Genomic DNA, 24,464 nt, shown 5'->3' on the forward strand with positions numbered 1-24,464 from the left:
GTGCTGCTGGTGTCAGTTACATAAACAATGCTCTTCTCTTGCTCCTCTGGGAATGAGAGTACTGTATGAGCAGAGAGGAAACTGGTTTTAGATGGATTGTATGGGATGGAAGATGTTTTTAGTATTCCTCTCAGCATGTTGAGTTGAACAACGCAATCTGAGCTTCCACTGAAAGTATTCAGCCTATTTATGCGTTTGTGTGTGTGTTCTGAAATGCACTTTAAATTAATGCTTTGTTTTGATTTGCAACAAGTACACATATTTCAATAAATGTATAATATCGTTGTAATACATTTCTCTTATGTTGTCTCATCACATACCTAAAACCATAGACGTGTAAAAACAAAAATAGACAAATTAAATTATTTCAAGGGACATACATGAGGAGATCCCTGGTATATATTGGCTAAAAAAAACAACTGAGAACTTCTGATTTAAATCACAGTTCTCGAGCTCAGATTGTTCTCTACAGATTTTCTGTCTAAATTGCAATTACAAAAATAATAAATGTCAAAGTCTCTTCCTTTTCCCCTCAATCATTGTTGGTAAACAACAGTGTTCATTGTTGTCACCATCTGGGATTATCAATGATCATTTAAAAGTGTGACTCGATACTCCACACAAGTATAATGCAATGATTTGATTAATGGTCATAAACGCTACCTGCTAACCTTGGCAGGAATCCTTTGGCTGCCATACTGAGCCCCCACAATCAAATTATTCTACAGTCGAGATGTTGATGACGGCAGAAAAACTCTAATATGGACTCGGCAGCTCCTCTATGATTTTGCTAAGTGAAGTATGTTGGCAGCGTTTATGAAGCGTTTACAAGCTGACAGCCATATCAACCCTTTTAATATATTCTTTATATTATTCAAGTTCATTCGAACTCAATCAAATTTCCAAAAAGCTCAGATTTTGGGTGAGAAAAGCACAACCAGTGTGCACAGAAGGCTCAAATGGAGGGGCAGAAATGCATTTATAAATGTATCCACATTAGTGTGAGCGTGGTCTCAGAAAGCGATGGGTAGAGGGAGTTCCCTGAAGAGGTGGCAAGGGAAAAGGGAGGGGGTAAGTGGGTAAAATAGCGAGAGGGTGTGGTGTTGAAGGGGTTTGAGTGGTGTCCAGCAGGGTTCAAGTGTTGGTGTTATGGTCTTTAAAAAGAGACAAGCAGCATGACTGAGATCCAGAACTCAGAAAACCTCCAACACAATAAACAGTGGAGTTTAGGGGCTCCCCATCTTAGCGACTTCAACAATTCCACAGTATGTCTGTGCATTAATGAACTACTTGGGCTCATATGCAAATCAGACAATGGAGCGAGACACTGTGCATGTGGTGAGAGTGTGTTCGAGCGCGGGTGTGTTTTCTGTGGGAGTGTGAGAACCCAGAGGTGGGAACTGGGCAACCTTCTCACCCTTGTTCTGTGTTCCTCCCCAAGGGTAAAATAGGAAGAAGTGGGGACGTTGTGAACAAGACGCTGCAATGGCAAACACACAAGAACAGATATGGGGGGTTGGGGGGAGTAAATGCCAGCACAGGGGGGGGGGGTTAGGTGCTGTGGTAACAGCGTTCTCAGACAAACAGCGTGATCAAGATTCAACACACAGACACATAAACAGAGCAAACACACACTCACATGCATTCCATACTCCCAAACTGAGAAAGTGGGCACAGCGCAACGCAAACCCAAAACAAGATGTAAATGGATAAAAAGATGTGGCACTTTGCCATAATCCCCAACAAGACATCAGTCTCCCATGGACAAGAACAAGCTCTGGGAACATCTGAATGAAATGACAGAGAAATAGAGGAATTAGTAGATGGATGAGAGGAAGAATGGATGAGAGGAATAATGGATGAATGGTAAATCTTGGCCAAACTAATGGACTTGGAAAGGCTGCTTTCTTTCACCTTCTTTCTGAAGCTATAGATTGTGTTTGGTGTGAATGTGAGCATATGTGTGACTAGTGGGTCCTGTGTGCATAAAAAAATATACATTTTGTGTCAGAGTAAATATATATATATATATATATATATATATATATATATGCATGTGTTCAGCACACTCCCTGCTGCTGAGTTACAGTTGCCGTCTCCAGTGTGACCTTCCTCTCAACCTTTAATGTCTTCAGCAGCCTCATCCTCTCTTCCTTGCCTGCAACTCCCCTCTATCCCTCTTTTCTCTCTCTCACACTCTCTTTACATACATTTCTCCTTGTTTTTATCCTTCCTATCTTGAGATTTACTGCGTATAAATCAGCCGTTTAACTTTTCCATGTGCATTTGAGTCTATAATGCAACTTGATAACAACGAAGGGTCTCTGACAGGGCAGGACAGGGCCCTTTGGATTGTTACAAACAGTGTTTCTTTAAGGTAATGCAAACTGCCGCTTCATCTAATCAACCTTTTCATCTTCAAATGTACGCTTCATTTGTGTCACTAAGCTGGATAGACTTATGGACAGCAAAATTGCAAACTGTAATGCATGAAGAATTAGAGCAGGTGTCAGGGTTCATGTAGAATTGAGAGAGAAAAGAACATAGGTAGGCCCCCGTTGAGAATGGTGCACCTATAATAACAAAAGTAGAAGAGGAAATAGAGGGGGGCTGACCTTCCTCTTCCTTTACAAGCAGGCAGTTGGGATATATAATGCCTCTCAGGAAGATAGAAACCTATATTATGCAAAAGTAAATCAGAGGAACGAACCACTTTGGTGAATGGCCTGTGAGGCGAGGACCAGTTCAGGGAGGAGGCGGTTAGAGTGAGAAAGAGATATGTAGCGTCTTTACCGTCTGTCCTCCACACCATGATAGCGGAACAGTAAAGGACAGATATATTGAACATTTCTCATTAGAAGAGAGATACTGAGGAAGCGAGGCTCAGATTGAAACATTAAAACACCAAAGGGAGAGAGCAGAGACATTTGTCTGGAACACAATGGGCTTGCACATCAAAGTGTTAGTGATATATCATCGTGACATCTTGGGGAGCAGGGTAAAGAAAATGTATGTGAAATATTATAAACAAAGCATGGAAATGCAACCTCAACCTTGAGCGTGATGCTGCACATCTGACACATTTGAAACTGGTTATCATTAACAGTTAACAGAAATTTGCATTTCTCAGACCAAGAAGACAAACACAAATTTAGCAACATTATTGAAGGGAAAGAAGTGTATTACATCAGATAAAAAGTTTGCATAGTGTATGGTATATTGCATTTACACTGCCAGGAATATACTGTATTTAACTCACACTAGGATCATCTTCAGCATTTGAAAAAGCATCAAAAGGCTGTGCATGACGATCGCATGGCTAAAACCCCAACTGTTTACTGTGGCAGAGCCAGGTGTTGAGATTTGTTCTTTATTTATTTGTGCACTTTGTGTGATTTGTTGACTATAACTGACGGGAGATCAGTAAGATTTATATCTAGTTTTCCAATATTTATGTTCACAACTGGCCTGTCGTTCTACAGTGCTGCTGGTCTTTTTTTCAGATCTTAAAAAAAAGTTAAATCATGAGGATTATACTGCACGTTTACTAGGCTTGAAGTTATCAATACTCTACTGTAATTCAAGGTTTTTACAATTCAATAGCTAAATAAAGATCTTTCAGTCATATCAAGTCATGCATCAATTAATCTCATTTCTCATGATTATGCATCGTGAATAATACAGGAGATAAGGAACTTATATTAAAATTGCATACTGAAACACTAAATTGGTTTTAAAAGTTGCAATTAGATTATTTCCCCATATCGTTCAGCCTTAATACTTGTACAATGCTTATGGTGATGTTGTTGTTTCAACTTCAGAAAATATATTTTGACCGAAGCATCAAACACGTGAGACGCGTGACTAAATTAATCTTTCTAGCACATGGGGATACTGTAAAAACACAACTGTACATGTCAATGTCAGACAATGCATACCTTATACCGCATCTTGGGACAGGAGTGAATGTAAAAGCCCAGGTAGTAGTAGGACAGCTTGGGGGACTGTTTCTGCAGCTGCACGGTGAAAGCGATCTCCCTGTAGCAGGAAACACACAGACACACCTTTTCAGAGAGGCACTGGAAGAACAAAAGGCTCAGCCTTTCAGAAACAGCACATATGCATGCAGTTGGTGTTGTTTCTTACAATGATGGCTCACTCCAGCACCACTTACTCTTTTTCAACTGATCCTGGTTAGAGTTAAAGCGATGCAGTGCACACTGTTTTAAAAGTCAGTGTTTATATAAGCTAAAAGGACTGCCAAACAAATGACACACCAGAGTTGATCAGCAGTTTTTATCACTGAAAACAATAACCCAGACAAAGTAGAGAGTCATTTAGAGTACACTAATTAATATTACAATACCTTAAAAGCAGTGTCTTAGTGTGCAACAACTTAAAAAGTGTTTTTCTTACAGGTTAGTATATCAACAGCATTTAAATGGGGCTATTAAGAAATGAAACTGGTACTAGAGGAGTGCCTAAGCTGAGGAAGTAAACACACACACTCAAAAAGGCAGCTTCTCTTGGTCTCATTTCATTACACAAAAACAACTGCCTTCTCTTTATCGGTATTGAGCCCTCTGGCAGAAAAGAAGGTGGTGAAAAGAGAGGGAGAGAGCGTGTAAAATAAAGATTTAGAACTTGGAGGATTTATGTGGCTTCTTCAAATACAGTAAATGTCTTCCCTGCTTTATTTGTCTTCAATAGTTTCTTCCTTAATTGCACCCTTTTTCTAAAAGCCTATTTTCCCCTTTTCCTCCGCCGTTTCCTTTACTATTCCATAACTAAATTCCAGCTCCTCTTTCTTCTCTCTTTTTGTTTCACTCTTCCTTCCAGCCTCTGTGTTTCACCCACTTAAATGAAGGGGGGAGAATTCCCCTTTCTTACAATACTTAACAGAGAGAGAAAGAGGCCTTAAAATAAAATAGATGCACTGAAAAATAAGACATGGGACAAAGCAGCCCAAACCAGGGAGGGGGAGAGACAGGGCGAGAGAGAGAGCAGGAGGAGAATATAAAAGAGGAGGGTCAAGAAAGAGAAAGGGAGGGAGAAGAGAGGCTGCTAGAGCGAGGTGCTAGAAGGTCACCCGCTTGCTGCCAGGTTCCTGGGTTCCCATCCCCTCTCCACAAAAGCACCCCGGCAGGCCTGAATTGGGGGAGGGGGGTCAAGAGAGGCGAGGGGCCCATTCACAAAAAGCCCTGCGCCCCCCCCCTTCACTTGAGGCCTTCACACCCCCACCGCCACCCCAATGGCAGCAGCTTGAGTCCGCCATTATCCCCTCTTCAGCCATCTGACACTCCAGCACAAGCCAATTATCAAGCCCCCTGCTCCTGCACAGCTTCCCTCATACTGATGTACACACACACACACACACACACACACACACACACACACACACACACACACACACACACACACACACACACACACACACACACACACACACAACAGTGTTGATTAGCCAGATATAAAACGCAGTAGCCACTAGTGATGGGAAGCACACTGAAGCTTATTTAACTAGGAAAATGAACCTGAATCCCACAGCATGTATGTATTGTAAATTAAAATTTAAAAACTAGGGATAGGGTCCCAAGCAGGATTAAAAACTGGGCCAACCCAGGCCTCTTTTGATGATCAGTATTGTCTATGTAAAGTCAGATCCGTTTCCAATCTGCTCGCTTGTTCGCTGTAGAGCAATGCAGTGAAAATGCTAATTGTACAAAGTTAGGAGCGAGTTAAAGGCATGTCAACTGAACAGCACACACAATAAACAAAACAGCAGCCTGCTGTTTAGATCAATGATATGAGAGCATGCAGCAGCAAGCAAGCCATGTGTACAGAGCCTCTTTGTGTTTCAAAAATGTTGCTTTGCATCTGCTACATTCATTTTGCAGGTGCAACACACATCTAACATGCTGCTGGGGTTTGACCTCGACATTTGAACTCTAACTGCACTCTTTTCCTTAAGAATTAGGAGTTTGTAATGTAGATATTTTCCAAAATCTTCATAGTTTTACTTACACTAATATAGGCTGACTGTAGCCATATACTGTATGTGCATTCTGCCACTTTATTATGAACAAAAAAATATACTTTTATAAAAGCAAAGGTTAGATCGGGTGCAGTATCAGCAATTACTGAATATTTCAGAACTTGGATGAGGATCAGGGGCAACACAACATAATCAGGACATCCCCAAAAGAAAGTGATGGAGGTTGGACACCAGCTGTGTTTCCTACACACAGCGCCTCAGGCACCTCATTATGTGCCTCTTTACTTCTCCTCCTCCTCCTTCTGTCCTCTGGGCCCGTGACAGAAGGAGCTACACTCCAGCACAACATTTCTCAACATCCCCCTCTCCTGTTTCTACTGCTGAATAACACGTATACACATACTGATGTACAGAGGAGCAAAATACAGACTGTACTTCTTTTTGTACTTTTGTAACATGCATACTTAACCACAACTGTAACATAATCCACACTCCACACCTGTTTTCTCAGATGATGAGACAAATCAGGTAAAAGTTTTGTAATTTTATACAAATACTTCAGTGAGAACTGAAGTCTTTCCATAGCTTTGTATGGAAGCCCTGAGAGGCAAGTGAGAAAATTAAAAATTTGATCCATGTAAATTGTTTTCTCTCCTGTTTTTATGACTTAAGAACAGGAGGAAAAAAGGTTTTGCCAGGATTAATCTTTCTAAATTCCTTTTTGTTTTCATCAACATGGGATGGAAAAAAAGCTTTGGAAGGATGATTGTTTTAATTTTAGAGTACATACAGAAATTCAAACTAACCTGGAGAAAACATGAATACTTTCAGTCCTATTTATAACATTCAGCCTCTTGGGGCCCAAATGAACAACGAACACTTAGAAAATGATCTTGACAAAAACAGAATCACCTGACATTCTTTCACAGAAAAGTAACTTTCTTTTTTTACCCGTTCTTAAATCAAAAACACAGAAGGGAAAACTATTTCAATCAGACTCAGAAAATGGATCACCAGAATGTTTGGTTTCTCACTTGCCTCTCAGGGCTTCCGTACCTTTCCATGACTTTACTAGGAAAAAAGCAAAGTTCTGTAACATACGTTTTATTTCATCCTCACTGACCACCAGAGGCAGTGCTTAACACTGAATATCTTCCGTCTCACGCATGCGCAGGTCGAGTATTTATATCAACAAAGCCACATGTGACCTTTGATGACCCCGGTCCTGTATAAGTTCAGGTGTCATCGACAGTATCAGTCCCATTTCATCTTCTCGCTAGACGCAGGTTATTACTCGCAGAGCATTAGCTTGAGCTACATAAAATATTATTGGGCCAGCGGCAAGCAGCACTTTATTGCTCAGCAAAATAAAAATAAAAGTCTAAAAACACAGTTAACTTTATTCAAACGCACTGGACTCGTCCTTTCAGCTCGTGCAGTTTGGCATGTTTCGTGCTGTAATGCAGCTCGAGAGCCTTTCTCATGACTGCAAGCGCGTCCACACAAACACTGGCCTTTTACTTCCACAAAGAAATAATCGTTCGTTCATTTCTCCTGGAACATTCCGCATCCACCTTTATTTTTGTTACACTCGCCATGCTGCGTTCGCTGATGTCAATGACCGTCTCGTTTAACATTGAAGTTTTTGACATGACCACGTGATGACACGTTCCGCTCGTGTTGTGTTCAAGGACCCTGACCTTGGCCAGGAAAATCAGTCGCCGGTTATATTCTATATCTGACTAGATTTGGATACATTTTTTTGGAGTAGATTTTTTGCGTGTGTTTATGAATTACTTTGTGGGCCGTACACACAAACGCCCCCCAAAGACACGTGAACGCCCCCCTTTCTAAAATATTGCCTCCAGCTTCCGCCCCCGTTGAGAACCCCTGATCTAGCTGATAGTTATACTATGTACATTCTTTCCTATAATTTGACTGTTCCATAGTTAACAAAGTGCTCTCGCAGGAGTTAGCTGCTACAGTATACATTATTTGCCCGTTACTGTTTTTTTTAATTTCATGGATTAGTGAAGTGCTCTAGCTCAAACTAACTGGTGGACTGCTTGCTGTCATCTAAACTGTGGACCATACAGTATCTTCTATAAATATTACTGTTTTCATAGTTAGAGTGCTCTCGCTAACCCACAACTGAACCAGTGAAGAAAGTTTCCTCGCTCCCCTCACTGCATATACTGCTTCCTGGCCTGGTTTTCTACAAGTCAGCAGAGTGCTCCGCTTAAGATTTACGTAGCAGCCCACAGCAATAGCAGTTTTCTCTGCCGCTATCGATATGTTGAGCTCTCCTGGCTGTAACAACTGTATGGCTCCTCTTTAACCAGAAGACGGCCATGACCTTTGCCTCGAGCATCTGAGGGAGGGCCTTTCCAATGACCCTTGCATGAATTGCACCATCATGCCTTGTACATCTGATGGCCGAACCCTGGCATCCATGCAGGATGCGGCAAAATTCAGCCTTGACCACATGCCAGCTATTGAGCATACCATCGCTTCCATCATAGTTTCCCCTGACGAAGCTCTGAGGCAGAATGCCAGGTGCCCTCGACCCCAATGTTGGGTCACTGATGACCTGCTTTCTAAGACTTATGATACAGCGGCATGCATGGGCCGTATCGGCAACTCCTTCTCTCACTTCAAGCTTGCCCTCATCTTTCCTGCAGCAGGATGCTCTCGGCGCTTCCTTCACCAGCCTTAGTGATGCTTCATTTCAGACATTTGCCCTGATATCAAGGGAACTTGGGTGCCTGATGTCCAATTTGGTTCAGACTCACCGCCAGGTTTGGCACAGTTACCCTTGTCAGAGATATGTAGAAAGAACCAGGGAACCAGGGGAGCTAACCCTGCCATGGCCACATGGGCATCATCGAGCACATTCTCCAGGTTCTACAGGGCAAATGTCGCCTCCCCACATCCATTGGGCGTGGTTCTTCTGCAGAGTTCCTCTGCTCCACATTTATGACGTGGGAACTAGGGATTCCTTGCGACTCTGTTGTTATAAGTCATCCAGTGTTAAGCACTGCCTCTGGCGGTCATTAAGGATGAAATAGAACAAAAGTTAAGGATGTAACTACGGTTCTAAGAATCCTGGATGACCGTCAGAGTTCTTAGTCAGAACCTCGGAACCTGGTGATCCCGCAAGAAGATTCTGCAGGACTGATCTCGTCGATGACACCAGAACTTATACATGATTGGGGTCATCCAAGGTCACACGTGACTTTGTTGATATAAATACTCGACCTGCACGTGTTTCAGTGTTAAGCACTGCCTCTGCCGGTCATCTAGGATTTATAGAACCATAGTTAAATCTGTAACTTTCATTACATGTAGATAATCCTTTTTAAATGCTGTTGTTTTAAAGGAGTGCACTTGTAAATGGACAGCTCAGGTTCCAATACAGTTGGGATTGCTGCGGAGAAGAAACACCATCTAAAGTAATGAATGTTTGCACAAGTTGAGTCGGGGTGTGTGCGCACATGCATTCTGAACAGTAAGTTTTAGACAGAGTCAGCCAGGCCAAGCAGACTAGGGAGTGTCCAGACCTGATCAAAGGCCCGGGCTCTGGTGTCTGTAAACAAGCGGGAGGATTTTAGTCCCGCTGGCTCCCTTCTCCAAGGCCTCCTCCACACACCAAGCACTCTGTGTTACTCTTGGAGTCAGACTCTTAAAATAATAAGTGATGGAGAACTGTGTGCTTATGATGACCAGGGTGTTCCCTCTGTATGTGCAGAGAGTCTGTCCGAACTGCTGGGCTGACTTAGTGTGTGATTACACACATGAATGACCGCTCACAACTAGCATACGAACACCTGTACACGGCAACTTTAAAGCTGAGATCACCCAGTCTCCCACATATGTGCAGAAATATTTTTTAAAAGCCTTTCTCACATTATTGGGTTACATTTTACAGGAAACGCCAGATATGTGCGCCTGTAGCGTATGTGTGTGTTCTCTTATTTCATCTTGGCAGAGAGAACTGTCGTCAGCTGAACCACAAACGGAGCACTGCCTTGGCCAATCAAGTGTGAAGAAAGAGGTACTTTTCCCCAACTTACAGTATTATGGCACTTATAGTATACAGTTCTAAAGAAAGATAAAGATTTGGGAGGAGACGAAAAGATCAAGAGTCAGGGAGAGAGCAGGTTAAGAGGAGGGCAAATATGAAGGAATGAGAAGGGAGGAAGAATAAAAGAGAACAAAGAAGGGAAGGGTCACCAATGAATTTCCTCTCTTGAAAGGAGCCACATTATATTTGTATAAATACTTATTAATAGCAATAAGAACAAATTGCAGCATCCTCTTTGTGACAAGCAACAACAATATGATTGTATTAAACATGAGCAAGGACATGTCATTATGGCTACTAATTATCTCTAACATCATCTAATATGTTTACGACAACTACAAGAAGGCTTTTAAAACTACAGAAATAGGATGATGTGGATTGTGTTAATGCTGCATTCATGTGGTTTCGGAATAATCTAAGAAAGTAGTTCCCTGCTAGGAAAATTGACGTGAACGCCACCTCAAGTTGGAACAACAACTTGTTAAGTCTTTGGACTTTTCGGTACACAACTTGGCTGAAGAAAGTAAATGTTGGGTTGATGGTCACGTAGAGTGACCTAGATTGTTAATACAGTTATTAGTTATTAGCATTAACCCTGATAAAAAGTAAGTTAATGCAATATGTTTGTGGTTTTAGTGAATGTATTGGTGCAGCAACAAGTCTAGAGACCTATACTGGAAACCACTATCAACGGGTAGTTTAAACACTGAGCAATACAATCCAACACATCTTCATAGTAGCATCCATGTTGTTTCCACATTACTACTTAAAGTTCATGAAGGCACCAAAGTGGGATGTGAATGCATTATGAATCCTAGCAACCGACCTGAGAGCAGAGTAGGAGCCCAGAGACAGTGAGGAAAACTCTGGGTCGTAGTACAGGTAGACAGAAGACACACAGGTAGGCAGGATATCGATCACCCCCACCGCCACGATGCGCTCGTCCAGCCAGTATTGCTGGTGGAAGGAGCCGTAGCCCTCCTCGGGCCCATCTGGAGAATGTTCCGTCTGGGGAGAGACAAAAAAAGAGAAAAACAGTGAGAGAAGGTAGTCACTGGTCAAAAGCATAGTAAAACTCTTGTGTGCCATATAGTTTGTATGTCAAATATATAAATCACAGTGGAATGAGAATGTGGTATTTAATAGGACTGTTTTTACTTTCTTGCACAGATCTACTTTCTCTGTCTACACCTGTATGATGGCGTATCATAATCCAGGCTTTTCCCTGCCAGGCCTCACACATTATGTGTGGGGGTGTACAGTAGCCTCACGTTCAGCCTGCTAATGGCTCCCAAATGTGGAGCGAGAGCAGGAGCAGGGTGGAGTTGAGGTTGGAGGGGAGGGGGGAGCTGGCCACAGAAACACTCCAGGAGAGGACTTTTTAATAAAAAGACCCTGCATGAGCAAAATCCATTTCACCAGGCGGCGGTGGAGTGTTGCCAAGCTTTCTCCTATATGTCTGTGTCTGCTCTCTCCATGTGGCATGAAAGAATGTGGGTGTAGGTGTCCACTCACGTACTGGAGTCTACCCCCATTAATACAACCGTTAAGTGTTTGACACACGTTGCGTTTCTCATAGGGATCCACACGCTGGGTTTTTCAATCAAGTCACTTTACTGCTGTTATCACAGAGACTTAAGGCTAGAGGCTTGGGGTTATAAGTCATAGTAAGTCAGGGCATTGGTGTGTGTGTGTGTGTGTGTGTGTGTGTGTGTGTGTGTGTGTGTGTGTGTTCTGTGATATAGTAACAAGATCCTTCTCCTTCACCAGCATTCATCTGGACCCAGTTAAGTAGCGCAGACGCTGCTAGTTATCACAACACTGAGAGAGCTAGCCCGCTAATCCATCGCGCCACTGAGTCTTAACGCTGACCAAATTAAACCTGACCAAATAAAAACAAGGCACACACGCTGCAGCTCTGTGACCCCACAGGGTTGAACATCACCAATGAGCTGACAGTGTGCCACATTCCTCCTTACCATTGTGCAAGGTTTCCTTAGCTACGAGGAGGAGTTTTTATCTGATTATGAAAGTCTGAATTTAAAATTGGTGCCTCTATATGAGGCCGACATAATGAGACCATTAGAAGATTGGCTATTTCTATATAGTTATTATTAATGCCTGTCAGTCCCTGATTACCCGCAAAATCTGATTTAATTCAACAATTTACGGCAGAAATAAGTAGTAAAAAAGTAGTACGTTAGCCAGTTATAAGGAGGATATTTTATTTCTTACATTATATTTTGTAGTTTTGGCTGATACTTTCGCAGGATTTGAGAAAAGAAAAAAAAAAACCTAAAAGACAGTAAATAGAGCACAGGCTGAAACAAAGGTCAACCTTGGTTGGTCCTTCAACAGATGAAACGTTGGTGGCTAGAACAAAGCTTTGGCTAACGTTAGTTGAAAAAGAAGTTGACGTTAAAAAAAAAGGTTTAAAAAGGAGGTTGTCTTTCTTTCATTCATTTCCGAAACAAATGCACGCGCTAGCCAGATCAAGATCTTTACGACACGAGACAGTGGTGCTTCAATCTGGGAAAACACTGCTTCTTTTCTCTGCAGGGGCCGCCACAACCAACACAAAATGAAAGCTCCTTGTAGTTGCTTAAAGAAGAGCTGGTAGTAAAAAATCTAAAATGATATCCCCCCACCCCCCATCTCAGGCCCCTGGTACATTCAGGTCTGATTACCTGTCTGACACAATATACAGCAGAGGATTTTGGTTACTTTTGTGTGTGTGTGTGGGTAGTCGAATGGGGAGGGATGATTAAATTGTCTAAATGCTGCTCCACATCAGAGGACTATGATATATGATACGAGATAAAAAATGATGTGGGTTTAGGCAAAAAGGAGGGGAGAATCAAGAAAAGAAAAAAACCACAGTTATTAAGGGGGCAGCTAGGGGTGTTGACGGGTGACAGGCACCACATCTGGAGCAAGCACTGCACTCTGTGTGTGCGCGTGTGTGTGCGCGCGTGTGTGTGCGTGTGTGTGTGTGCGTGTGCGTGTGTGTCGGACGTTGGGGGAGCTGTTCGTCTGTGAAAGCAGGCAGCCTGTTATTTCTTGGCACCAGTTCCCCCAGAAACACTGGAGGCTTTGTCAGAGGCCCCTCTGTGTCAGTTTAGAAGTTGTAAGTAAAAGGGAAAGAGCGAAAGGTGATCAGAGTGTGTAAGAGAGGGAGATTTCTTTCTTACCCCACCTAGAGTACACATGCTTCAGCACAATTATATGAATGTGAATGCCTGTGCGATAGAAGTAATGACCGTCTGAGTTTGCATGTTTGTTTTTTTGAGTTCATACCATGTTCAAGGCCGATCTTGTCTGACTGACCCGTGCGTCACCTCAGACGACAGCTTAATGGTTGTGTCCTTGCCACTGTGACAACAATCTAAACATTCTCTGGAACACTTCAAACCACCCCAGAGCTTCCCCTGCAGCCCCAAATCACTCTCATATGGCTTAAACACAGGGCCGTGTGGGCAGTGTGCTTGTCTGGACAAAGTGAGGAGGTGGTGTACTGCATGTTTGTTTTCAACCATGTAAAATAGTCAGAAAGAGGAACTTAGTATATGACACTTTTCTGTGATTGTTTAAAGTTGTTAGCATTTGTTAAATTGCATTTTAGCAAATCCCACCCAGATATAAGCCTGATCTGGCTCTGAAAATGTGTTCAGACCAAATGCGGACCAAATATTTTAGATCTTGTTAAAGTCAATGCAGAGACGTAAATCCGCCCAAGTTCAAATGTTCCTGACATCAAGGAGATTTAGAATTGGATGACAAAAACGTATTGTCACCATCTGTGGAAACCTGGAGCTCTGCAACTCGACGTCAGTACTGTACAGAAACAGAATAAAAAAGGGCTTGGGGAATAGAGAGTGAAACCATAGGACTACATGGTAAGCTCTGAAATTTGTTACTTGATTCCAGCTATCGGTTGTACTTTACTACAAACCAAGTTTGCATTAACGTTAAGAGTCGAATATTCCAGAGTTTGCAAAATACTCCACAAACCACTCCAGCGACTGTACTGTGTGAGTAATGTGACATTATTGTATGTGGCATCAGAAAGTCAGAAGACCAATTTGTGGCCCATAAGAGTCTGCAGTACACTGATGCCATTTAAATATAAATATACACGTTTAATGTGCAACATATAGATCGATGGTCCCAATTTGGACAACGACGGTGACATTCATGAAACTCCACAAAGCGTCGGATCAAAGCAGTTGTTTGAACATTGTTTTGCATGAACACAATGGACAAAGGCTCGGCTTGTGCTACGAGGATTTGGCAGATATTAGTTGAAGAACAGATTTTGGACATAGCTTTGGGTTTATTCCATCTCCTCACAACAATAGTGAATTACACAATATATTTGGGATGAGCATGGTTTAATTTACAATTTCTTGCTTGTTTTTCAAGACCGTTTTCGCCCGTGTATTGATTATCATGTGTTTTTATTCATCATATTTATTTATACTTTTCTTTATTTTCTTTTATTCATAATTTACACCAGACACCAGCCTGTGGGGAGAATTAGTTTGGTCGTGCGTGTGCATCTGTCTGTCAGTCCGCAGCTAAGCTCACATACAACTAGATCATCAGTCTCATATTTGTTGTGCACAGTTATGACTATTTTATTGATTGTTTTACACCTTCATTTCCTGCTGACTCCTTACTTCCCTCAACCGGCTGGTAGGGCCCGCAAGTGATCAACAACTGCTTCAGTAGCAAAAGGCATTTCCGACAATCGGCGAGGTCAAAACAAGCCTTACTGCTTACTTCTGCTGCAGGCCACATTTTTTTTCATCCAGTTTGGTCTCATTTTAAACCAGAGCCTCTGCAGATTAATTCCATAACCAATTCATTATAATCCACTAACAAAACAAAAAAAATCAATGGAGGATAAGGGTTTACCATGTTACCACTTGTTCTTTCAGCTCAACATTAACTCTTTGCAATTGTGCAACACCAAGTTGTGAGAGCGACTGCAGCAATGATGCTGTTGTGATTCTGGCACTGACCAACAACAGATGTTGAACTCACAACAGTCTCTCTCTCTCTCTCTCCTTCTTTCACTCACAAATGTGCATCCACTCACAACCACAAAATGTACACAGAGCAAGTCCTGCAAGCAGGCTGCAGGTGAAGCATTGGTCACATCAAGAGCACCATTATCATATACATGTCATCCTGCAAACATATGCAAGTTCACTTTACTACTTAAGTCACAGAGCTGTTCTGATGTTTTACAGTAGATACAGCTGGTCAACTTTTCGGTTTTTGGCTTAAAGCTGCGGCACGTACACCGGGGTCAGTGTGTTCACTACTATGGTATGTCAGCTGGTGCATTCCCTGCTGATGTGTGTCTCTGTTTCTTTACATCATTCTCTTCCTCTCAGGGAATAAAGAGAGTCCAAATCACAAGAGGACAGACAGAGAGAAAGCTTGAGAGCTGTGGCCATAAAAAAAAGTAGTGACTAATTGGCCAACAGCCCTGTTAATGACTGTTTGCCCCTTGGTTAGACACATTAGGAAGCTGTAAAGAAAAATAAATAGAAACAGAACGAGTGCACGAACCCCCACACAGCCTGTAAAACCAAGAGTTTGTGCAGCACATGCCACTGAGACATCACCGAGGTCAAGTGCAGTGACAGACACCTGCATGACTGCTGCTCAACGTGTTTGCAGATGATGTGCCACCGTTTATAGGACTGCACAACCGTGTTTTTATGCGCAATTGGATTTTTTATTAAAACGTAGTGAAAAAAAGAGGAATCAGGGACAGCTGATGTTAATGACCTCTGAGTTCCGGCACGAATTCTCTGCATTTTTGGTGAAATGAAACACGCCAACAGACAAACCTCAGACAACTTGGACGCTGATTAGCTGCAGTTGGATTTGGAAGTATGGCGTTTGCATACATTTGTAGAATGGCAGGCTTACATGCGAGCTGATGAACCACACAGTATGCAGGTCCATGTGGTGAGTGTCTGTGTGTGTGTGTATTTTAATAGCGCTCTGATTGGAGACAGATGGAGGCCGACACGCAGAGGTAGCGTGAAAGCCACACATAATCACTCTGAAATGGAGAGTATTTGGAGACAGACAGGAGAAGACAAGGAGGGAGATCAGAGAAAGAAATAAAAACAAGTTGGTTGAGAGGAGGCCAAACGAATGGAGATGGTCCCGTCAACCAATCTGAGAGGAGGGGACAGCGAAGGAAGATATCTGAGGCAGTGTGCCACAGTACGTGTGTGTATGTGTGTGTGCAGAACTGTGTAGCTCAGAGTGCCTGGCCGGCCGCCTTGACGAGGTGATAAAAGCTTGTTTCCTATAAACACTAATGATGTTCATTAGTGAAGACCTGAGGGGGCCCATGGGGCAACACAGAGTGACTGTGTTTGTGTGTCTCTGTGTCAGTCAGCTTGTGTGTGCTTTTGGCCCTAAATCCTATTAAAGTGGCCGTTATAAGTGCTCATCCTGAGTCTAATTACTGGTGTAATTGTCCGGAGCCAACATGTCCACTGGTGTATCTGAAGGCTGCAGTTCAACAGGCCTGCTAAGTAGAGCTGCACATCAGATCAGTCTCAGATATAGACCAGTCTGTGCCAGTCAACTTTGCACTCATGCACCACACAATGGTTCACTTTGAGCGCACAGTGGCAATGACAGTAACCGAATATTGTCACAGCCACACACACACACACACACACACACAGTGTTGCCAAATTGGCGTCTTTCTTGCTAGATTAAGCAACTTTTCAGATGCTCTTGGCTACTTTATTCCTAAAAAAACAACTAGCGACTTATTCAGACCATCAGAAAAAAACATATTGTACTGTAATTCATCATGTATGCTGCTCAGAGTATTCGTGGGGTTTCTCTCTCTCCTGTCAGGCAGGACGACGCTGGCCGCAGGAGTAAAAATACACACACACACACACACACACACACACACACACACACACACACACACACACACACACACACACACACACACACACACACACACACACACACACACACTGTAAATAGTTTCTGATTCATATGTAGTTTTAGATAATAAATAGCTGACTCTCTATTTGTTTGAGTGACAGGAGATCCTGTAATGTGGTGCAGTTTTGCAGAGAAAATGTTTAAGTTATTTTATTAGTCATGCAATTGAAATTTCAATTAAATATATTTTACAAAATGTTTGTGTATGCTGTTAATTATAGTTCTAAGTGCTGCTCAGTGCTCAGTGACGCCTGGCTGCACCTACATCTCACTCAGTGACCACAGTGAATTCCACTTCTTAACAGTGAATCCTCTTCTAGATATTTTAACCATCTAATAATCTATTCAGCCAGTGGATTACAATAAATATTTTAATAATTTATGCACCAAGAGCTGATAACAAACCTCCCATGGTGCCTGAATAATTACTTATTTTTGCCAACTAGGCTGATATCCATCTGTTAGGTCCAAAGTTCATGCCCACAAAGCTGCCTAATCAGCCCGTAATCTGTGCCACAGCACAGAAAGAGAAGCGCAGCGGTGTGTCCCACTCTGCGACGGCCAGAGGAAAGGACTGGTGTTGAACACAACACAATCTGGACACCACATTTCACTGTTTTCCTTTATCAAAACTCCCTTTCACTTATACAGGGCTAAATTAAAACCCCTCTGATATGAAACAAAAACCCCTTCATGAATCCCTTAACCGCCCCCTAAATCCAGCTGGAGGGTGGTGTTGTAGGTGTGTGGTGGACGAAGGGAATTATGGGAACAGTGTTTTTGATAGAGAACTAAATACTGAAAGCGGACATTTTTCAAAACATTATCATTATCTCCATGACAGCAATTTCACCGGGTCTTGGTTGTTAAATAATTACAGGTATCACATTTGGATGAATAGAGACGTTTTAAAAAGGGGTTTTATTAAACTGTCAACAGGCCAAAGGAAATACATACCTCTAGTGGTGAATCACAGAGAAATCTCCGGAACTGTGGAGGGAGGCAGGGGGGGCGGGGTTGGACGGGGGGGAGGAACAGAGAGAAAAACAGTTAGTACTCTGGGTCACCGACTCTTTTGAAAAGGCAGAAATGAAAACCATACACGTCTCTGTTGCTGTCCCATATAGTTTATCCCTCCCTGTTTTCTCCTCACTCAGGTGTCACATATCAAATGACCCCCCCCTTCCCCCTCATTCACAAATTGTATTTACACAAATGAAAACATTTAGCCCATCAACTGGAGATCACAGTCCGCGGAGGACAAAGTGACAGCTTAAATAATCAGCGCTGCCGTCAAAATAGCTGAACACGCTTTAAAATGTGCATGAGATACCAATTACTGGGGGACTTTATGTCTTTGGAAACATTCAATCTTTCTTCCATTCTCTCTACTATCTCCTGTGCTCCTTCTTTTTTAGCGCCAGGGTTGAGAGCAGTGTGTTTACAGACGAACCGACCTGCAGGACTGGAAGACAAACGTAGCACGCTTCCATGTTGAGGGCCAAAACCATTCCATAATGAGAACCAGCACGGCCACAGTGGCTTTTGGTTTACTCGGGGTCTATCTCGCCCTCATGCGCCACACCACAGTTTCAAGTTCATATTTCACAAGAAAAACGTTTCACAGCTGTGTCTTTCATTTGCAGAGATGTTCAACTTTGGTTCCACTGTCTGCTGAGCAGGACAGGAGTCTAGAAGAGCACCAACGTATCATAAACATGGGATGGAGGTTCCAGAAGGACTAAATAAACAAGAAGAGGATATGAATTATGTTTAGGGCTGTAACAGTTTTTCGTACCCAACAGTCGCCGTACAGGGGTCACGGTTCAACGCATGCAGCCGCACGCAGAATACACGGTATGTAGATTGATGCACGTAAAGCTGTACGCCGTTAGAAGCAGGCGCTGAGGTTAGCACTCTTTCCATTGGCATATGGGTGCAACTAATCGAAACACTCCTCGTAATGTTCATGTTCTATTTTTGTATTATTCTGTTGAATACTTCTGTATTCTTGTATTTTGAAATTTCATAGCATAAGAGATGCTTTTCCGTTTTATAGCCGGAAATGGGGGCAAAATATTCCCTCAGTCCGTCTTTGACACTTGCACTGTCTGTCTGTCCTTATACATTAGTTTTCTTTCCTCCGCTGTACCGAACTTACACTAAACTAAACTCCTAAACCGGGATACGACCTGAACCGTGAGGTTTGAGTACCTTAATACCCTTAAATATGTGTAAATATGTGACACTAGTTATTAACAAATGGCCGCTCTTTATAATGCAGGTTGTTTTGTCTTGTTTTCCCTCATTTAAACCCTGACTCTTGGCTTACTAGCTTCTCCACCACTCAAGATTTATTTTTTTATAAAGACAGCTGGTATTTGGACTCTCACTTTCTCGGTCAATAAATGGATGAATATAAAGTCATCCTGCACCTACAGCAGCTCTGTACATTCCCATGCTGGGCCACATATCCGTCTTTCATTCTTATTAAAACTAATATTCTCGTCAAGTGACTGGAAATTCCTAAAAGCACATCAACAACATCCTATGTCTGTGTCTGTGCACAGCAGGACATCTAGTTATAGCAGCGACTGCTGAAGGCCTGGCTTAAGTGCAACTCAAAATCCTGCCAGTATCCTGAACTCATCCAAAAGAGTGTGTGGTTCTCTGTTTGTCTGCCTGCAGCTGACGTGTGTGTTGATGAACCTAACGCAGTGTTCTCTAACACGGGGGACGTTTTGGCAGAGAAGAACTAATGAGTGATGTCATCTGTCATTTCTATTTTACCTTCTCCTGAAGCAAACAAGTTTACTCCCTCTCAAACTCGCCCACCTGAGTTGGATTCTGGTCATAAAAATGACTAAATCCACAAATTATTTGTGAAGCTCCAGTCAGAAAAATAAGTGAATCTATAAAACATGAGGATCAAGAAGGAAGAGAGCTCGTGTACAGAACTATAAAAAAACAACAGAACAAAAAACTGTGCACCCTGCAGTGCTCATTATTATAATATAAGATGCAACGTTCTGCTTTTAGCCTCAACTCAACCTCACACCAGGACGGAGCGCAGGAGAGGGGATGGACAGAATTGCTCAGACACAGAACAACCAAATCAAATCAAATTTATTTATATAGCCCAATAACACAAATGATACATTTGTCTCAGTGTGCTTTACAGACTGTACAGCATACGACACCCTCTGTCCTTAGACCCTCGCATCACACAAGGAAAAACTTCCTAAAAGAAACTCCATAATTAAAGGGGGAACAATGAAAGAAACCTCAGGGAGAGCAACTGAGGAGGGATCCCTCTCCCAGGACGGACAGACGTGCAATAGATGTCGTGTGTACAGGATAAACAACATAGTCATAAAATGTCATTTTTAACTTTACATTTTCCGGCTCAAGGCCATTATTGACCGTTACTGAAATAGTCATTTAGCCTACATCTATCCCAAGAAGATTATGTCCAACTTTAAACTTTAAGAAGTAGTAAAAATGGAAACTCACCGTATGCAATTATATGTATACATATGAATTTGGTAGCACTTTACGAGCACAGTAATAACATGGTAATAGAGGAGTAACAGTTTGATATTAAAGAGGTAATAATTAAGAAACACCATGCCATTACCAAAGTAATAACCAGGTAATAGCAGGGTATATCTGAGTAATATTAGACTAGAATTTATTTTAAAAGGGTAATAAGGAACCAACTAAAGTATGGTAATTATCAATTTTAACTTCCAATATTTATTTATTTTAACGTGATTTTGGAGGCATTACTGTGCGCTGATAGTAGCCTATAATATTGTGAAAACATCAACGGTATTATCATTTTATTATCAGTTTATAACCCCATTAATGTCACCATATTACCATTATATTGTTACCATAACAGTACTATACTATTACTAAATAGTTTTGCCTCGTTGCAATCTTTAAATGGGTTACCCCATTTTAACCCGTTACATAAATTCCAGTCTAATATTACGCAGATACACCCATTGTTAATATTCAAGCTATTACCTAGTTATAACTTTGGTAATGGCATGGTGTTACTCAACTATTACATTTTCATTATCAAACTTTTACCCCAATATCACCATGTTATTACCGAGCTGTAATGTAAAGTACTACTGTTATTTTATTGTATTGAAATTCTACTCACCTGCTAAACAGGAGTATGTTGTACACTTTTCATGACCAATGTGGACATGGTAGTGACTGCATCTGTTCAGTTTATAATGATCTTTACTCATGCAAAACAATGCTCATCATGTTCCCCACCTGTGTAACCGTGCCATTAAAGAAGTGTAATCTTCCTCTCCTCACTTTGCATTAACTACTGCTCTGCCAGTTCAACAAATTACCAACAGCAAAGCCTCCCAATGTGCAATATATCTGGAGGCCACAAATGAACCTCACAAAAACACTAAATGGTTTACCAACAGAACAGCTGCAGCAATTAGATGACATCATTTACAGAGGCCAAGCTACGACACTGGCTGCTGTGTGGAACTGTGAATCTCCGATTGACCTTGTAGAAAATGCTGTATTATTTGATTAGACAAGGAAGTGTGTGAACTTTTTTTACGCATTACAGCCTGTTAATGTGTGCAAACGCATACATGGAGGTGGGTAAATCATACTAAGAGGAAGGAGCAGAGGAGCAGCTTTCCACTGCTGTGTCAACCCTGCTTGGCTGGGTCAAGCCGCTCTCCTGGAGCCTGGCAGGGCTGACCCCTCTCAAGCCACTGACAATCAACAGACCACACGGCCCTGCCAGGCTGACAGACACACAAACAATCAAACCAAAAGTCATTAACACGCACACTCTGCAGGAGATAGACAGTCTAATGTGTAGGTACAGTCACTCAGGCATGGAGGCAGCAAGGGAACAAACGTGAATACAATCTTAGCTTCCTCTCTCTCTGTATCTCTAATACAACAACACATATGCCGGTAAACGGAGCCGTGTCCAGAGTGCCCTCTGGAACGTTCTCATCTGCAACACATGGAGTCCATCACTTCCTCTCTAACTCTCCCTTTCCTATAGTAAACACTCATCTGTGTACTATTAGAAGGGCAAGCAGCCGTCTAAAACGCACGCACACACAAGCTGTTGTGTGTTCACTCACACACACATATGATACGTATAAACACACGCATCTGCTTAAGCCTAATTGCTACTTAGACTCTCGTCATTGTGCTCCTTTCTCGCTCAAATTGCTGTAGTTATCTTAGCGACAATGTGCCTGTATTCACTCTCACATTAAAAAACTATTTAAAAAAAACATTTATTTTTCATTTGGAACGTCTGTTGACTGGATCATTGTTTACTTCAGTGTGCAGCAGAGGAGTTCCATGAACCTAGCTGCGGTGCACAGATCAATAAACAAAATACTATGAGCTTTGACATTAGAGGAATGCTGCTTATAGAAGGTTTTATTGAAACTCCCGTTATTGTGCATAACCATGTCGCAAATAGCTTCAAGCCAATCTGAGCCAAAAGTTATTTTCCTTATTCATTTGTTCCAGTTTTACTGACACATTTTATTGCCATTTTGCAGCTTTTTCCATATACTTTTTTTTTTTTTTTTTTTCGTGTGTCTTGGTTCAGGTCCTGGCCATCAAGAAGAGTAAATACAGATTTAACAGGATTTGTTTTCCTCAAAATGAATGCCACATGTGCAGGAACTCAGAGTCACGGCTCAGCAAAACAGTTAAGACCAGTAAGTGTGAGTAATAGTGTGTGCATGTTTGTGTATATATATGCATGTGTGTCTAAATAATTGTGCTGCAACTCTGTCAGGAAACCATGATTGGATGTGGAAGGAATAACGTCTGGCGCCCTTCCAGTCGTGGTATGACAGGAAATGCATACATGCTTAAACAAACAAAGCCATTCCCCTCTAGGACACACACACACACACACACACACACACACACACACACACACACACACACACACACACACACACACACACACACACACACACACACACACACACACACACACACACACACACACACACACACACACACACACACACACACACACACACACACACACACACACACACACCTCTGAGCCAGGATTCCACATTCAGTCCTTGGGTAATACTTTAATGGATTAATAAATACCTCCACAAATACTAAATGACTCAACTTTCTAGGTAGCAGCATCAGCAGCATCAGCAGGCATAGATTGGCATGGCACCAAAATGTGCCATCATCACATCAACAATGTGTTTCTCATTTCTCCATAGCGCCACAGGACAATGGGGGAGCTCTGAGCTTCTGGGAAGACAACAGGCAAGTTAACCAGGAGCTTGACGGGCAGCAAAATAAAATGAGTAGTGTTTAGTGCTGTGGGCTCAGGACTGGTTGTCACGGTGAGTCCAACTAAGGGTATATAGCCTATAATAAAGTCAGATTAGTTTGAGTGGGAACAATTAGGGATGACCACGTACAAAATAACCGCTGTGCAACGAGACAAACCACGAAGAGAAGACAGCATGGCATCTCCAGTTGTGGTCTTAATGACACAACAGAAGAGGTTTTTTCTGTCCACTTGTGATTTGATCACCTAAGACGCATGTCAATGCCAGGTGGGAATAGGTCTTATAATTTGAGAATATTACCATCTTTTAAATACGTCAAAATGAATATACAGTATAGTGTTGTTACAATCTAGAGTCCAGGCATTTGTGTATACCATTCCCTATGGTAGAGATGTCAAGTTTAATTACAATGAATGGCCTTTAAGAGTAATTATCTCAGACGTAATTAACTCTGTGCTTTGACAGTCAGTATCCAACCCTGGAAAATCCATCATTAAAAAAAACGTAATTTTTTTTGGCAAACCCAACAGACAGTGGAGTTGTTTACGCAACACCACACCTTTTCATATTTTATTTCTTTTTTTAAAGTTATTAAACCTCTACTTGTTGAACCCATCTGATCCCAATACAGTTATAAAGCTGAGTTGAAGCTGAAGTGCACACAAACACGCACAAACACACTTTAATAGAGCTCGTGTTATTATGGCATTAGGAAAGAATCTGCCAGTCTGCCCAATCTGACAGCTTTTATTATTTATTAATTACCGTACTTTTTTACAAGCTGGAGAATTCAGTAATTTACTGAGGCCTGCTGGCAGGAGGGTGGAGGTGGAGGAGGCTGTTTTTTCCAGCCCTGAGGGACAAAAGGCTCTCTCAGGTTAGTGAGAATGTCCAGCACTACTGCATCCTGACTAGACTTTATTTTCTCCTCTTTTATTCATATATAGAGTTTTATGTGCAATTCACTGTGCATTATAACTTCATGTTTAAACTTTATTAATCTATACTTGGAACCGTTTGTTTCCCGTTCATTACT

At 42.0% G+C, this 24,464-nt stretch overlaps 1 protein-coding gene across 4 annotated transcripts in view; it reads right to left on the bottom strand.

Moving 5' to 3' along the window:
• Positions 1-24,464, bottom strand: part of ate1 (arginyltransferase 1) — a 59,901-nt gene that overhangs the window by 19,602 nt on the left and 15,835 nt on the right. For all 4 annotated transcript variants that reach the window (XM_029449330.1, XM_029449328.1, XM_029449331.1 and 1 more), the window contains 3 exons: positions 18,036-18,068; positions 10,906-11,087; positions 3,939-4,038 (listed from right to left, as the gene is read on the bottom strand). In XM_029449330.1, the coding sequence (XP_029305190.1) occupies positions 3,939-4,038; positions 10,906-11,087; positions 18,036-18,068 (315 nt within the window). The remainder of the gene's footprint in view (positions 1-3,938; positions 4,039-10,905; positions 11,088-18,035; positions 18,069-24,464) is intronic.

This window comes from Cottoperca gobio, chromosome 15 (assembly GCF_900634415.1).
Source record: "Cottoperca gobio chromosome 15, fCotGob3.1, whole genome shotgun sequence".
Lineage (NCBI taxonomy): Eukaryota > Metazoa > Chordata > Actinopteri > Perciformes > Bovichtidae > Cottoperca > Cottoperca gobio.